We start from the raw sequence: 16507 nt of genomic DNA on the forward strand, positions 1-16507 counted from the left end.
AATAATTTTTGGTTGCAGATTAAAACATTTTGCATAAAACATTTTCCACAATATTTCAAAAACTTAGTAAGGAATATTGTGTTGTGTCAGACAATGAGAAGAAAAAGATATAAAAGCAGTCTTTTTATGGTAACCTCTGAAAACAAAAACAAATTTAATTATGTTACCTCCCAATGATTGTGCAAAAACAGCACTTTACTCCTCAATTGCTTAAATAGTTCGTAGACAAGTTTAAAAAAATAACTTGGTCCAAATATTTATTTTCAGTTTAACAAATTTCTCATCAAAGTCTGGTGAAACTAATGCTTACACTCAAGGGGTTAAAGACTTTAACCAATTTCAATAACTTATCCATTGAAAGCATTAAACAAGGGACTATATATACTGATGACCAACTGAAAATCACTTCATAAATTGCAGGCACCTAAAAGCTTGTCAAAGATGTTACCAGAAACCGCCTCGTGGTTAGCACTCAGCTCCTTCCTGCTTGACCTATTATTTGATATTTGACCAGTTGGTTGTGAGACACTTGCTCTTTCGAGCTGAAATGTCACAGGGGCTTCATGTCAACTCCCTGACATCTTGGCCTGACGTGTGCATTTTACTTTTGTGTGCTGCAAAGCAGAAAATGCAGGGCAACAGCTACATTTCTAAATCGGTCCAATTTTTTTTTTGTGGGGGGTGGGGGGGGGGAGGCGGGGGGTGTGTGGAAAGGGGGTTAAAGAGTAGACATAGTCAACTATGGGATTCCAAAATAAATGAGATTCTTGTTTTTATTTTTTTTTACTTGATTTAATCCTCCCACCTTTCTGTTTTCTCCCATTTATAACTTCATGTTTCAATACATTTCCCTTCAAATGGGAGGGTGGTGGAAAATAGGAGGTATGCTCTATTACTTCCAAAAAAGGAATGGCAATCCGTATGTGCCTGTTGTGAGGCAGGATAGACAGTGACACAGTTTTACTCTGTTATAAAACTCCACATCTGGTATCAAAGTCCCAAAATTCAGCATTGGAGTTCTGGAGTGCCAGTTAGCATCTGGAGTATAACTCAGGGTCACTGTGCTTATTTTAACTGCAACGTTTCCAGGCTTCTAAGCCAGTCTCTCTTTTTGCCATGAAGGCCAAAGTAGCAATTACTTCAAAAAGTCTTTGAGAACATGTTAAATGGATTGGTTGGAATAGTGACACTCATTCAGGAACTGACCTTGCACAGTACATAAACATGTCATCTCCAGTCCTCCCAGCACAGTTGTTTCACCTTCCTTATCAGACAATAACTGATAAGAGGATGAGGTTGAGGGCCTACAGGGACCAGATCCAACAGTTAACTCAGTACGTTCAACTGGGCAATGCTATCATCATGTAACTCAGTGAGAGGCAATCTGACCTTCTCACATTGACCAGCAGTGACATTATTGTGCAGAGAAGAACCAGTCACATCATTTCTGCTCTGCACAACCTGTTTAAAGTTTGCAACTAAATGCTTGTCTTCAGTTCAGTTGACAAGAGAGAAGAGGGGGCTCAGTGAACCATGACAGGGCTGCCATGAAATGACAGGAATCATTGGCATACATTTCAAATAGCTTTAGCGATCCTATTAAAGTGCTGCATCCCACTTTAAAACAGACATGTATAAAAAAACTTTGATAGATAGAGACTAAAATGGCTTATTGATTTTTAAGCCTATGCAAAATTACTTAAAGTGTGTCACTCTTTTGCATTTTAAAATATAGTTATTCAATAAAAAATTAAAATCAAACATAAATAATAACTAAACGTAACAGATGAACTGTTTGACCATACACAAAAGCTTAAATAGGGTTTTCAATAGCAGTGGTTTTGGAAGATTATAACACATAAATACAGGATTGCTTATAATTGCTCTCATTTGAAGAGAGGAGTTGTTTACTTAATTCAGACAAGTGCATTAAAATAGACTTTAGAATTGTTATCTAAATGTACTATAGAAGCCATTCTGTACTGGTCTCAAGGACCCAGTGGACGAACTAACATGAAGAGAGTAGGATGAGGTGCGAGAACGCGGTCTGCTGTTTCCTGGTGTATCCCTCAGAAAGCTGTATGTGTCCATTTCTGGTTGCAAGGGTGCAAAGTCCTGGCTGATATTCTTCTCATGTGGTAAGACCATTTGAGAATGGCAAGTGAATGGCTGATCTAACCTGGTCCCGGTCAGCTGCATGAAGAGGAGAATGGGGGAAATAAACATATAAAAGATTAGAAAATCAAATAATAATTCAAAGCAAAAGTGCAATGAGATGCAGTGAGGATGAATTTAGAAACCTGCTTTGTGATATGCAAATTTGTCCTTCCCATTGAAGAAAATGAGAACATAAGGTAGTGTGAAAAGGTGAAGTGACTAATCTGCATTGATTGGACTGTAAATATACTTTTAGCAAAGCAGGGGGTTGTTTATAAAGTTGATAGAAACTGCAAGCAGAGCAAATTTCCAGAATGCTAAACAAATGCTTACAATAAACACTGCAATTTCTCAGAGCAAGAACCTTAATATTATGACTCTCAATCCATATCCTATATGTTACAGTAAAAAGTGCAATAATGTTCTTACTGAAATATTTTTTATGGAGGGTAGGGAGAGAGAAAAAAATCTACTTAGCAGATCTTCAACCTAATGATACGACACAATAAAGTCTCTGATAATAATATACATTAGGGGGTGAATTTCCTCCGCGCTTCTCCCACTGCACCGCCGTAACTTCAGCGCAACCGGGCTTTCTGCTGAACCTCCGCCAAAGATACGTCAGTGCAGCGGGAGAAGCTACCAGGAAATTCACTCCAGTTTCAGGTTCCCCATTGAATACAGAAATATTACGAAACATATCTTTTAAATATAATTTTTGAATGGCTTCCCAAGACAGCCTTCCAGACAAGGTGTATTCTGTTTTTGGCCAACGAATAAAACAGCACCATCACTAACAGTTAGAGGAAAAGACCATGTTTTTGCCTCCAATGAACCATATAAAAATGGATTTAGAGCTCCTGTAATAGAAAAATGAAACCTCCCACAGCAGGAGACATCATGGTAAAAAGCTGGGATCATTATTCGGAGCAGAGGAGGAATGTTTTTCAGTCTGTTAAGAGGAATTTTTCCAAGGAGTATAATTTCTGTGAACTTTGCATCAAGGGCATTCAGTACACATTACCTTCTCACAGCAAATTTGTGCACAAAACACTATTAGGCCAGACTGCATTTAGTGTCATTGAAAATATTTTAAAACAAGATTAATAAATGAAAAGGGTTTTAATTAAAACTTCTTCAGTATCCTCTCTTTACATCTGTAAAATTATACCAAAACCTCTTTGCAAGCTTTGTTTTTCCTTACCAAAAAAATTATCTTCATTCCGTTTGTACGAGTTCAATACTTATTAGATTACAAAAATATTCCCTGGTATTTTTCCAAGTAGTATAATTTGGTCTCTACAAAAACATTTACTGTGGGTTCTGGAAAAATAAGTTTCAAGATTTTTCTCTCACTATGTTAAATTAAAGATGGTAAGCTGAACAAAGGAAGTACAAACTTAAGTATACATTTTCAGATCTCTATTTGTTGCTGCACATACACTCATAATACTGCATTTCCAGGCCTTTCTGGCACAATTTTCTATTATGACAAGATCAATGAGCTTGAAGTTGACATTATTATGTGTACTGAAGATTTACCAGAGTTCAACTCGGGAAACAGTTTCCCAAGTAAACCTAAGAGCAAATTATTCATATACCCTATTTGCTTTTAGGGTTGTTTCTTGAAATGATTTAAATGGGACAATCATTTTAAATAATTCTGTTCCAGCACTTAAGTTACAAAGTTCTTAAAACTTTACTTTTTTTTGTTAAACCTTTTTTGAATTGCACCTTTTTTTTAAAAAACATACTTCTTCACATCAAGTAGCATGAATCACTCACTGTCCCTGAAGAGGCATTCTGTGCATTAGTGAAAGGGTTAATTACATGCACATCCTACCTCTAGATAACTGTTATACATTTTATTTTGTTCTGACTTGTCTTTGAGATAGTTTTGTACAGGTACCTTCTGTTTAAAAGCACATTATGGCACACAATATAAAATGCATGTCTTGTATATTTGCGGTATGTTGTATGGGGTATCTTGAGGACTGTATTACAATCCAGACTTATCTATCCACTCCACCATGATAAATCCACACAGATGTTTAAACCTAAATCATTTGATGATTCAACGCAGCAGAATTCTTTATAATCATAAATGCAATGTGATCCTTTCTGCCCCTCTGGGACCGTGACTTGGAAAGTGGAGAGGCCATAAGGATTTCTACAGACTGTACTGTCTACATTTGCTGGTAGTAATTATTCAGATCAGCAATCCCTTCTTTCCATAAACTACTGTCAGACACAACAATGTTTCTGAATGCCAGTTAACAATTCCCATCAAGTCAAAGTGAGCAACAGATTTCACTTTAAACTTTTTAAGCTAGTAATTGCTAAACCATGTTAATGTCCCTTGCATGGTTGACTCAATGCCAATATCTTTGGTTCAGCCTTTCTGGTTGTGAACATTTTCACCACTTTTTGCATTCTAACAAATTCAATTAAAGCTGCGCGAGTCACAATTTGCAAATTTCAAATAAAATTAAAAGTTAATTGGTAGAATTTACCTTGAAATGGTAAACATCCATATAAGATTTCTATTTCTAAAATGTTGAAACTGTTATTACTTCTATTCTATAATTGTCGCTAATATTATTGCTGACACACTTATGCTACATTCATTGGTTATTCTGAGCACTTGTATTGCCTGCTGGTTCTGCACGAGTTTTTCCGCCTGAGATGGTGCAAAAGTAGTTTCTCCCTTTATAATTACTGTCTATGCTTTTTAAGCTGGACAGTTGTGGCCCTTGTTTTAAAAGCCAGTGATTGCTGGTTATGATCCACAGAATGATAAAATCAACACATGTTATGAATTACTGAATGATGAAAAAATTATATAGTGTTATATATTTAAAAATTTTATTTGATAGAGGAATTTGTAAATGGTAACATTTAAACTATATGAATTTCTGCAAATTTGTCTGTTTTAGGGGAGTTCTATTGATTTTATCATATAAATTATATACGACTAATCTCTACATAAACTTTGATACATTACGGCAAGAAACAATGTTACTTTTACTTAGGCTAATTGAAAAATCGTGTCATTAAACTACTTCCTCATTTCAGCTAATTCTTGGTACTATTTAATATCCTATCCACACAATATAGTAAAAGGAAACAACTCAAACAAAAATCAGAAATACTAATTTCTGTAACAGGATTATTAACAGTAGTGGATTACAAAAATGAAGCTATACAAAAAATGCAACAAAAATTGATGTTCACTTTAATGTTAAAACAGGATACATAGTTTTTCTTTTCATGCAATTATTACACTTTTAAACTTTATAACTATGATCATCTAATCAACAAAAAAAAACCTGACATTTCAGAGACCACTTTAATAAAGCTCCATCTTAGGAACAGATTTTTAGTTTGTAAATAAATGATTCTGAAGTGTTCAAATGTAATTATTGTACAAAGAATACAAGATATCAGACTTCAATTAAAGCATCAACTAACTTAAGAATTATGCCACCTAATTCAAGAATAATTATTGGAAAAATAATACCACTGCTTCAAATAAAAGTTACTATATATGAGATTTGTTTATTTGTTATGTGACCACAAAGATAGTGCTACCGAATGGAATATTTTCCACTTTGCAGCAAGGGGCATTATCAAGCATCCCCAGGTCAGATATAACAAATAATATTCATGGTTCCCTTTATATTATCCTAAACTGAATCTAAATTAGGCTCTTCAAATAAAACATTCACTAAACGCACCACTGTAAATTTTCTATTTCCCGATTACCAAGTGGGAATATTAAACTGGGAGTACACATAAGGGTACGTTTGTGCCAGGGGCACAAGTTACTTAGGAACTGAAACTGAAACTCCCCTGAGGGCCCTTAATACCCATCACAACAGACAGTTTCTCATCTGTCTGGACAAGTGTTGTTCCTAAACAAATTTTGTCCAGGCAGCTGTAGATGAAAGTCTCTTATGATGTTCCAAAACAGCAAAGGCTGCATTATAGTTGGTCAAATCATTTATTTTTGGATTTTTAAAAAAATGTTAATGTTCATTACAAATATAGTTAAAACACATTCAGTGAGATTTGTCTGTAAACTAATGCAGGTGTGCATGAGTAAGGATGACCCAAATGGCATGGCAAATTGAAATGAAAGGTTTTACCACCTTTAGCAATGCAACTCAAAATACCTTAAGGTGAATCTTTATACTGTACTGAGCTGTTGTCCAGTGTAGCTTTTACTGCTGCTTTGTAAAACGGAAGTTGTCTTTACGTTATTAGCCTTGGTGAAATACTGACTTAACATGTTACTACCTAGGTCATTAAAAAATGTTATTAGATTTATAAATCTTTAAAAAAGTCCTTTTCATGTAGATTTTTAATATGCTGAATTTTATAGCTTTCTCCAATTCACTAAACTACAAAATTCAATAACTACAACATTCAAATAATTTATTTAAACCTCCACGTCTTTTTATTATTTTAGCAACACTGGAGTATAATGTTTTGATGAGTTTTGAGAAATTCCTTGTATTTTCAGACATAATATCAAAGCAGGAATGCATCTATTACACAGTTCACTAATTCAGTGGAATCAGCCACACTCCCATTTGGTACTGTAATCCCTGTCCACAAAATTACATTTCTTCCACCACAATCTTTTTATTTAACGGGGACTTTTGTAAAATTAAAATTATTGGTCAAACATTTAATTTAATAAAAAGGAAACATGGAATATAATCCTATTTACCTTGTATACGGGAGTATTGGGCTTTATCCAGTGGAAAAAGGACTTCTCTATTTGGTCCTGTTTTAATGTTAGATTGTGTGCATTGTCTTTCACAAAAATATTTTAATTACTGGTTACTGAATAGACTTGGTGCTGTGAGATTTCTAGAAGTTTACATCATCAGGATCTGGTACTTGGGTGATTTGGTCCCAAAGTATGGATATTAGATACAATCAATCAATCAGTCTAAATAATTGAATGAGCAATGCTAATTTTGTAAGTTACATAAACCGACAATTTTTTAAAGTATGTTCAATCTCTTTGATCCGACTCAATTACCTTGTTACACCAGTGCGATTTAATTCTTCTTCTCATCAACCTGTTTATTTAACATCTCGTGGTACACCTTTCAGATGCAAAAGGTCATTAATGATACCAATAAAGATAACTGTGTAAACCAAAATAAAGACGAGTCAGGTCTTTTTAGTCCAAACCTAAAGATAGAATTGTGCAATTAAACAATTCAATTCCAGGAAAATGCTTAACTCCAACCCATGAATGACACGTGTGTATAACGTACAATATCAAGATGGTGTTGAGAATTCATAATTGATTTTCAAGTTTTAAAAAGGAAAAAGTGGAGAAATTGTTTATTTTTCACATAACTGCATCCTACTCTGACTACCACGTGATCTCATACCTCTGTTATACCTAACATTGAAATGCTTTGTCCAATCATTTGAATGCAGGAACATTGAGCAAAAGAAATAAGAGTAACAAGAGTTGACACATACAGTGTGAAAGCTGAGGTGTCTGCATGCAATAAGGCTAGATTCTGACACTAAACCACATTTCAGCTCTCTAACAGTGCTGTAGTCCACATGAACTTTGTGACAGGCCTCTGTCTCCTCAGCCACACTTGACTGGCTCTCACTGACACTCGACTGTCAGTTAGCAACTCTTTACCATGCCCCTAACATGCTCTACAGCTTCACCCAATTAACTCGCTTTCACATGACATTGCAGCAAAGAGCTTGATAATAGGTGGTCAAGGTGCGCGGCGCCTGTCTGCCCTCTGACTGTTCATGCAGAGCAAGAAGTTTAACTACCTTACTTCTGCCTGCTAGTAGTGAATAGAAAAGTATGGATCATGTACAAATCGCACTTAATTTTTGTCCTCATATAGGCCAAGGCCTCAAATGGCACTCTGATCTAGTACAGTACTAAGGAGTGAAACTGCCAAGTAAATCACATTATAATGTCACATTTAAAATGTTTTAGGTAAACATTACAGATATCCAGGAAGAACAAATTCTTAAGATCTCCAGACTATATTTCATGCCATCAATAAATTAACAAGGGATTGAACACCTTAACCCTTTTATTGAGCCGAGTGTTAATTCATAAGCAGTTTAATCTCTACCTCAAAATGATAATCAAGCCTCTTCTCATCTCACCTTCAACAACCACCCACTTATACGAGTTACTGGATTTGCGTACTTCATAACTGTGACTTATAATACAAAGTGGCCTTTAGACCTGCTAAATACCAGCCATTGAATACAGTGGGACACAGAGCTACTTGTAGCTTGGCAAATACTCCATGGCAACAGCCCAACTGCACCTGCATCACCGAACATCATTAACGCATCTGAAGGTCAGCTGTGGATTGAAGACAGAGTCTGGTCAAACCCTAACTAACTATTTGATTTGGCTCTCTGAAGTCAAATTTTAGATTAGAAATCCAAAGCACTGAGCTTTCAAGGGCAATCTGGAAGAAAATATTTATATAGTTACAGTATCAGAAAGGATGTTTCATAGCATTTAAAAATTTGCTTTTACCCCCCTCCCCACTTTCCCAAATTTTCTTCCCTTCTGTTGTGAGGTAGCAACTCAGTTTTGCAGACACCAGCAATCTCACCCAAGTACCCATGCTTCTTATGTGACCCTAGACAGTGAGCGCCAGTTGGCTATTTGACAGTGAAGGGCATCACACCTAAACCTGGTCTTGTCCTCAGCTGATATTCACATATGTACACTTTCCAGCAGGAGTCCTTGGATAGTGATTAGGCATAGAAACTCTCCCTAGTCCAGCCTAGGTGATACTGAGGCTAATTGTACTATCCCACCATCAATAAACTCAGGGTATCCATTTCAGTCCAGATCAGTATCAAACCTTGGACTGTCTTATCTATAGGACTCACTACCATTCCAGGCAGTGCATTTATACAGAACCATTAAGGGATTTTTCTTTGTTTAAGGCACTTCTATGTGTAAAAGAACATATACAGTCTACTCCTGTTAATTCAAAGTTGTTTAATTCAAATCATCTTATTCTAATTTTGTTAGCACTAAATTTACACGCTGTTATTGAACAATGTGCTATTGTGTTAAATTTGAATTACTGGATCATGCAAATTATTTTAGTGCAAAAAAAGCACCACTTAATTCATCAGGAGTAGACTATACATGTAGTTACTCAAAAATTATCTTGTATTCAATGATTTCATATCCTTTCTGCCTACTTTTCTCTGTGACACAGTTGCTGAGATGAATATCTGTATCAATTAATCAATTTCCTAATTTCTACGTTAACATTAATTATCAAAAAATGTCTTTAGGTCCGGTTGAAAGGTTCCACTGCTGGAATTGCTTGCATGCATGTCTCTGTGAGCAAGTACAGCTATAATACCTCAACAATGAGACAATATAATGATTGGACAGGGAAATAGAAAAATATCTGAATTTGAGGAATTTATGATTTAGAATCAAAATAAATCAGAGTTTATTCATCTTCTGATAACAAAAACAAATTGAAAAGGACCACTTCTGATATTGTTAGATTACAAATTAGCAACAGGAGTAAAAGACAGAAAACACAGTAAATCAGGAAGGGAGAATTGGGGGATACCAAGCTTGGATTTTAAAAGCCTGAATATTGTACAAGGAAAAAATTATTGGAAGTAAAGAGTCCCATAGTGTTGAGATCCTGGCAATGGATGAATTAAGAGACTGCGCACAATGACTTTTGGATTTTAGGGAAGATGCAGGGAGAAGGAAGTATGTGTTGTAATGCCTATTTTCAGCTTTAGGAGGTAAAAAAGTGTAAAATTCAGAATTGGCATTGGCCACAATATTAGTAAAATAAAGACAAGAAAGATTGCAACTGAAAGAGAGGGGTGGGGGGTTCGGAGGGATTGCCTTTGATAATCCCTATATCCTGTTCAAAATGTGAGAAATGTGGTAGAACAGAGTGCCTAAATATGGAGGATGGAAGCCATATTCAACTTGTTGGATACTTTTCATAGAATCATAGACATTTACAGCACAGAAGGAGGCCATTCAGCCCATCGTGTCTGTGCCAGCCAAAAAAGAGCTATCATGCCTAATCCCACTTTCCAGCACTTGGTCCATAGCCTTGTGGGTTATGACAGTTCAAGTGCATATCCAAATACTTTTTAAAAGTGATGAGGGTTTCTGCCTCTACCAGCCTTTCAGGCAGTGAGTTCCAGACCCCTACCACCCTCTAGGTGAAAACATTTCTCCGCAGTTCCGCTCTAATCCTTCTACCAATTACTTTAAATCTATGTTCCCTGGTTATTGACCTCTCTGCTAAGGGAAATAGGTCCTTCCTATCCACTCTATCTAATCACCTCAATTAAATCTCCCCTCAGCCTCCTTTGTCCCAATGAAAACAACCCCGGCCTATCCAATCTTTCCTCATAACTAAAATTCTCCAGTCCTGGCAACATACTCATAAATCTCCTCTGTACCCTCTCAAGTGCAATCACATCTTTCCTGTAATGTGGTGACCAGAACTGTACGCAGTACTCAAGCTGTGGCCTAACCAATGTTTTAGACAGTTCTAGCATAATCTCCCTGCTTTTATGTTCTATGCCTCGGCTAATAAAGGAAAGTATCCCGTATGCCTTCTTAACCACCTTATCTACCTGTCCTACTACCTTCAGGGATCTGTGGACATGTACTCCAAGGTCCCTCTGCTCCTCTACACCTCTCAGTATCCTATCATTTATTGTGTATTCCCTTGCCTTGTTTGCCCTCTCCAACTGCATTACCTCACACCTTTCCAGATTGATTTCCATTTGCCACTTTTCTACCCAACCTGACCAGCCCTTCCTGATATCTTCCTGCAGTCTACAGCTTTCCTCCTCACTATCAACCACACGACCAATTTTTGTATCATCTGCAAACTTCTTAATCATGCCCCATGCATTAATATATATCACAAAAAGCAGGGGACCTAGTACTGAGCCCTGCGGAACCCCACTGGAAGCAGCATTCCAGTCACAAAAACACCCGGCGATCATTACCCTTTGCTTCCTGCCACTAAGACAATTTTGGATCTAACCTGCCACTTTCTCTTGGATCCCATGGGCTTTTACTTTTTTGACCAGTCTGCCATGTGGGACCTTGTCAAAAGCCTTGCTAAAATTCATGTAGACTTTTTTTTATTCGTTCATGGGATGTGGGCGTCGCTGGCAAGGCCAGCGTTTATTGCCCGTTCCTAATTGCCCTTGAGAAAGTGGAAGTGAGCCGCCTTCTTGATCCGCTGCAGTCCGTGTGGTATCAAACTACATCAAACGCGCTACTGTCATCGACCCTCCTTGTTACCTCCTCAAAAAATTCAATCACGTTAGTCAGACATGACCTTCCCCTAACTAATCCATGTTGACTGTCCTTGATTAATCCATGCCTTTCTAAATGACGATTAATACTGTCACTCAGAATTGTTTCTAATAATTTGCCCACCACTGAGGTTAGACTGACTGGCCTATAATTACTCAGTCTATCTCTTTCTCCTTTTTTAAACAACGGCACAATGTTAGCAGTCCTCCAATCCTCCAGCATCATGCCTGTAGCCAGGGAAGATTGGAAAATGATGGTCAGTGCCTCTGCTATTTCCTTGCTTGCTTCTCTTAACAGCCTGGGATACATTTCATCTGGGCCTGACAATTTATCTACTTTCAAAGATGCTAAACCCCTTAATACTTTCTCTCCCACTATGTTTATCCCATCCAATATTTCACACACTTCCTCCTTAACTACAGTGTCTGCATCGTTCCCCCTCTTTTGTGAAGACAGAAGCAAAGTATCCGTTAAGACCCATACCCACATCTTCCGCCTCCACACATAGGTTACCTTTTTGGTCTCTAATAGGCCCTACTCTTTCCTTAGCTATCCTCTTGCTCTTTATGTATTATAAAAACATATTTTGGGCTTTGCAGAGAGTTAACTGTTAAGTGAAAAAGTGTTTGGCAAAGAGAGATCAAAGGATGATGTTCTACCTTCCTGTGGGAAAGACAATCTCCATGGTAGCATGGCTGAAATTAGGAACTCAGCACACGCAGAATTTGGGCATAGATTTACTTTCTACCACTCTATGGTGTAAGATGTTGGTGCGCTTTAAATCTGCAGCGCTACCATGCCACCTTAGTTACCTAATTAGGTACATAATTGTACTCAGCACATTCTCGGTTGGATGCCCTATCCAATGGGTCCTTCCCCAGTCAGTTGCCATTTATCTTAGCAAAAATGAGTAACATTCCTTCCCTTTGTACATGCAGCACTGATTTAAATGATTACACTGCAGCACTGGGATCAGTATGTACAACTGGAGAAGATGCTGATTCCCTACACAGATGAAGACATGGAGCTGGGTCATCGATCATGTCAGTTCTTAAATGAGATTGTTTTTCCACGATAGATATTTTCTTTTTTAAATTGTAGCTTAAAAAAAGTTTCTTGGTGGGGGGGGGGGTGGGGGAAGGAGAAATATTTCAAATTGAAAGTATTTTCTCTCTTGATATCTGGATAATGCTCCCTATATTTATCCGAGAGACTAACAAGGTGGGACATTAGAAGAGATCAAAAAAGATGTTATAACATTTAAGACAGAAAGGGAAGGGATAATTGATAAAACTAGTCAAACTTAGGGAGGATAAAACTCCTAGTCCAGATGGATTGCACCCATGAATATTAAAAGAAGTTAGGGAGGAGATAGCAGAGGCACTGTATAAAAATTAACTAGAAAAGGGAATAGTGTCAGAGGACTGGCAGATAGCTAATGTTATTCCTTTATTTAAAATGGTAGATAGAACAAGTCCAGGGAACTATAGTTGGTGGTGGGAAAGATAATGGAATCTTTATTCAAAGATGTAATAGAAAGAAATCTAGAGAACGAAAATATAATAAAGAATAGTCAGCACGGATTTCAGAAGGGAAAGTCATGCTTGACCAACCTTATTGAATTCCTTGAAGAATTATCAGAAAGGGTGGACAAGGGTAATGCAGTAGATGTAAATATATTTGGAATTTCAAAGGCCTTCGATAAGGTACCGGACTGTAGACTCATGGCTAAGGTCAGAGCATATGGAGATACGGGACAGGTGGCAGAATGGATAGCAAGTTGGCTACAAAACAGAGAAGAGATAAGGGTTAAAGGTAGCTACTCAGACTGGCAAAAGGTGGGAAGTGGTGTTCCACAGGGATTGGTGCTGGGACCACTGTTGTTCACAATCTATATTAATGATTTGGATTCAGGAATTGGAAGTACAATTTCAAAATTTGCGGACGACACCAAATTGGGGGTGTAGTTAATACAAAGGAAGAACGCGTCAAAATGCAAGAAGACTTTAAATAAACTTGAAGAATGAGCATATAATTGGCAAATGAATTTCAATATAGATAAGTGTGAGGTGGTGTATTTTGGTAGGGAGAATATGGAGGCCACATACTGCTTGGATAATAAGAGTCTAAACGGGATAGAGGAGCGAAGAGATCCAGCGGTTCAGATACACAAATCACTAAAAGTAGTGACATGTGTTACTAAGGCCATAAAAAAAGACAAATCAAGCACTAGGGTTCATTTCTTGAGGGATAGAATTGAAAAGCAAAGAAGTTATGTTAAACTTGTATAGAACCTTGGTTAGACTACACTTGGAGTACAATGCACAGTTCTGTCTCCATGTTATAAAATGGATATAGAAGCATTGGAGAAGGTGCAAAAAAGATTCACAAGTATGATACCAGAACTGAGAGGATATCCTTATCAGGAAAAGCTAAACAGGCTGGTGCTCTTTTCTCCAGAAAAGAGAAGGCTGAGGGGTGACCTGATGGAGGTCTTTTAAGATAACGATAGGGTAGATGTGGAGAAAATGTTTCTACTTGTGGGGGAGGTCATCAATATAAGATAGTCACTAATAAATCCAATAGGGAATTCAGGAGAAACTTCTTTACCCAAAGAGTGGTAAGAATGTGAAACACAAGGAGTAGTTGAGGCAAATAGCATAGATGCATTTAAGGGGGAGCTAGAAAAGCACATGACAGAAAAAGGAATAGAAGCGTATCCTGATAGGGTTAGATGAAGTAGGGTGGGAGGTGGCTTGTGTGGAGCATAAATGCCGGCATAGACCAGTTGGGCCAAATGGCCTGTTTCTGTGCTGTAGTTTCAAAGTAACTCGATGTAGCATTTTTGGAATAGCCAAATATCAGTAACAGATTTTAATGCAGTTGAAAGAGCTGGTCTGTGAAAGTAAAGTGTGTTGCAAAACATTTTATCTTATGTATAGAGGTAATTGCATAGAGATAGCATTGACTATATTATGTCATTTGTATTTTTATGATTTTTTGTGCTCAGCAAGGAGAGGGATTTCAGTGCTAGTGAATGGAACAGTTTTCCACTTTGGGCACCCATTGCCAGCGTTAAGCATTCCCAGGTCTGGTACATCACAGGGTAGATGAAGCTTAAAACTGTATCTGCTTTCCCTGGCAACATTGCTTAAACCCAAACTCAGAAGCGCCAGTATGGATTTTCTGCTTCATGCACCACCCTCCCTCATTGCCTCCCTAAATAAGATAACTTGCCCACTTGGAACTTGGTTGAAGTTATCCAAACTCATCTCATGTAGAACACTTACAGCCACCAATGAGGATATTTTTTAATATTTGTTTTGATAAAAACTAGCATAAAATTTTAAAAAGGTATTGAAAATGTTTTGCTCCAACAGATACACTGGCCTGTTGCAGCATGAACATATACAATGGCAGTCTTGCAGCAAAGTTTTACAAGCAGTTAGGCTGTTTCTGTCTATTGCAGGAACTTTTGCTGACATAATAAAGCTCCCTAAGGGGATGATAAAATCTCTAGAATACTTGCAATTGCAACCCCATTTTCTGAAAAATATGGATGAATTGAAAATAATTCATTTAAATTAACACATTTAAAGGAATATAACTTTTAATTAACCAATAAAGGCCTTGTTCATCTAGGTGTACTACAAACCATTTTCATAAAAAACCTCAACTCAAAAGTTCCCATCTTTAAACAGTGGCGCTGTTTCAAGGTTAGCTAGCAGCGGCTGACATGCTCTGGAATCAAGAAGCTTAAATCAACATTGTTTTCACAGCTGTAATTAAGTCGCCTAATCAGAAGCACATTTGACAGGGCAGGTTTTGGAAACCAGACACTACAATTGCTTGTTGACCAGAGAGCTGATAGTCACGCAAAAGGAATCGTCCAGGTAAAAGTGTTTTTTTATTTTAAAGCTAATGAGGTTAGGAAATTAGTTGGAATTTTGCAGAGTCACCATTTCCCCAGCGACAACTATAAACAGGGAGATGGGGACGAGCCAAAGTCAATAAATGAGCTGGTCTGAACTGGCTCTCTGTGTGTTCCAGTTGTAAATTGTGCGAGTGACGAGTGAGAAAAAACTAGCACAGGATGTAGACAAAGATGTTCAGAAGTTTTTTTTAAATAAGTCTTTTTTTTCTTTTGGTAAGTGCATTACCCTTAAAGTAATAATTACAACAGAACTTTTTGCAACTAGAAACAAAACCTCCAAATTTTCTAAAGGCTTAAGATAATTACACTTGGAAGCAAAATTTTCCAATTTTACCCCATGAATATCTGAAAATGGACTGTACTGCACTGCACTGCACTGACTCCCGAGTTGCAGCAATTTCCCAATTGCAAGTATTTGTTTACACCCAATTTTATGCAACACTAAAACATTTCTAAAGTGCTGGTACTGATACTGTACCCTATTAATATCAGATTTGAACATGGCTACACATCCTCCCCCATCTTACTTTGATTAATATATAGTTTACCAGACTGAAGCATTGTAGTCACAAAGATGAGATTGCTGTTTCTTTTGGGTAAGAGGTTTTGTGACCTGCCTGGAACAGAGTGTCACTGCTGCAGCTTTGGCAGGCAGCCCATCTCTTCCTCCTGCTTTCACAGGAATGCTCAGCTTGATTTAATCAAAAGTGGGCAAGAGACCAAGCAACGAACACTGGAGCAGGTTCAACCCTGCGAATGCCACGGCACCGAGAACACAAGTAAAAAAGAAAAAAAAGAGTGAAACAGAACCATGTTGTCACAATTTGAATACCTTTAAGATGGATTGTAGAGAAATGCAGATAATAAAAAAGTGTCCATTACTGAAGAGAATATTTCCTTCTCTAGTTGGTCCCCTACTGAGCTATTCAAGCCTTAAAACCTACATTTAATTCTTGTTGACAAGCTCCTGAGGGAAAGTATTTGCATTTTGTCTCCCTACATTCCGAGCTGCTGTGTTTGTTCAGGACGTTGTTTCCGTGTTAACTGCATTTGCA

The 16507-nt window shown here is 37.4% G+C and overlaps 1 protein-coding gene across 2 annotated transcripts in view; it reads right to left on the reverse strand.

Moving 5' to 3' along the window:
- Positions 1-230: 230 nt before the first annotated feature.
- Positions 231-16507, reverse strand: part of LOC137321188 (coiled-coil domain-containing protein 171-like) — a 218963-nt gene continuing 202686 nt past the window's right edge. For both annotated transcript variants that reach the window (XM_067983472.1, XM_067983471.1), the window contains one exon: positions 231-2193. In XM_067983472.1, coding sequence (XP_067839573.1) covers positions 1951-2193 — 243 coding nt within the window. In that variant the 3' untranslated portion in view covers positions 231-1950. The remainder of the gene's footprint in view (positions 2194-16507) is intronic.

Source organism: Heptranchias perlo, chromosome 4 (assembly GCF_035084215.1).
Source record: "Heptranchias perlo isolate sHepPer1 chromosome 4, sHepPer1.hap1, whole genome shotgun sequence".
Taxonomy (NCBI): domain Eukaryota; kingdom Metazoa; phylum Chordata; class Chondrichthyes; order Hexanchiformes; family Hexanchidae; genus Heptranchias; species Heptranchias perlo.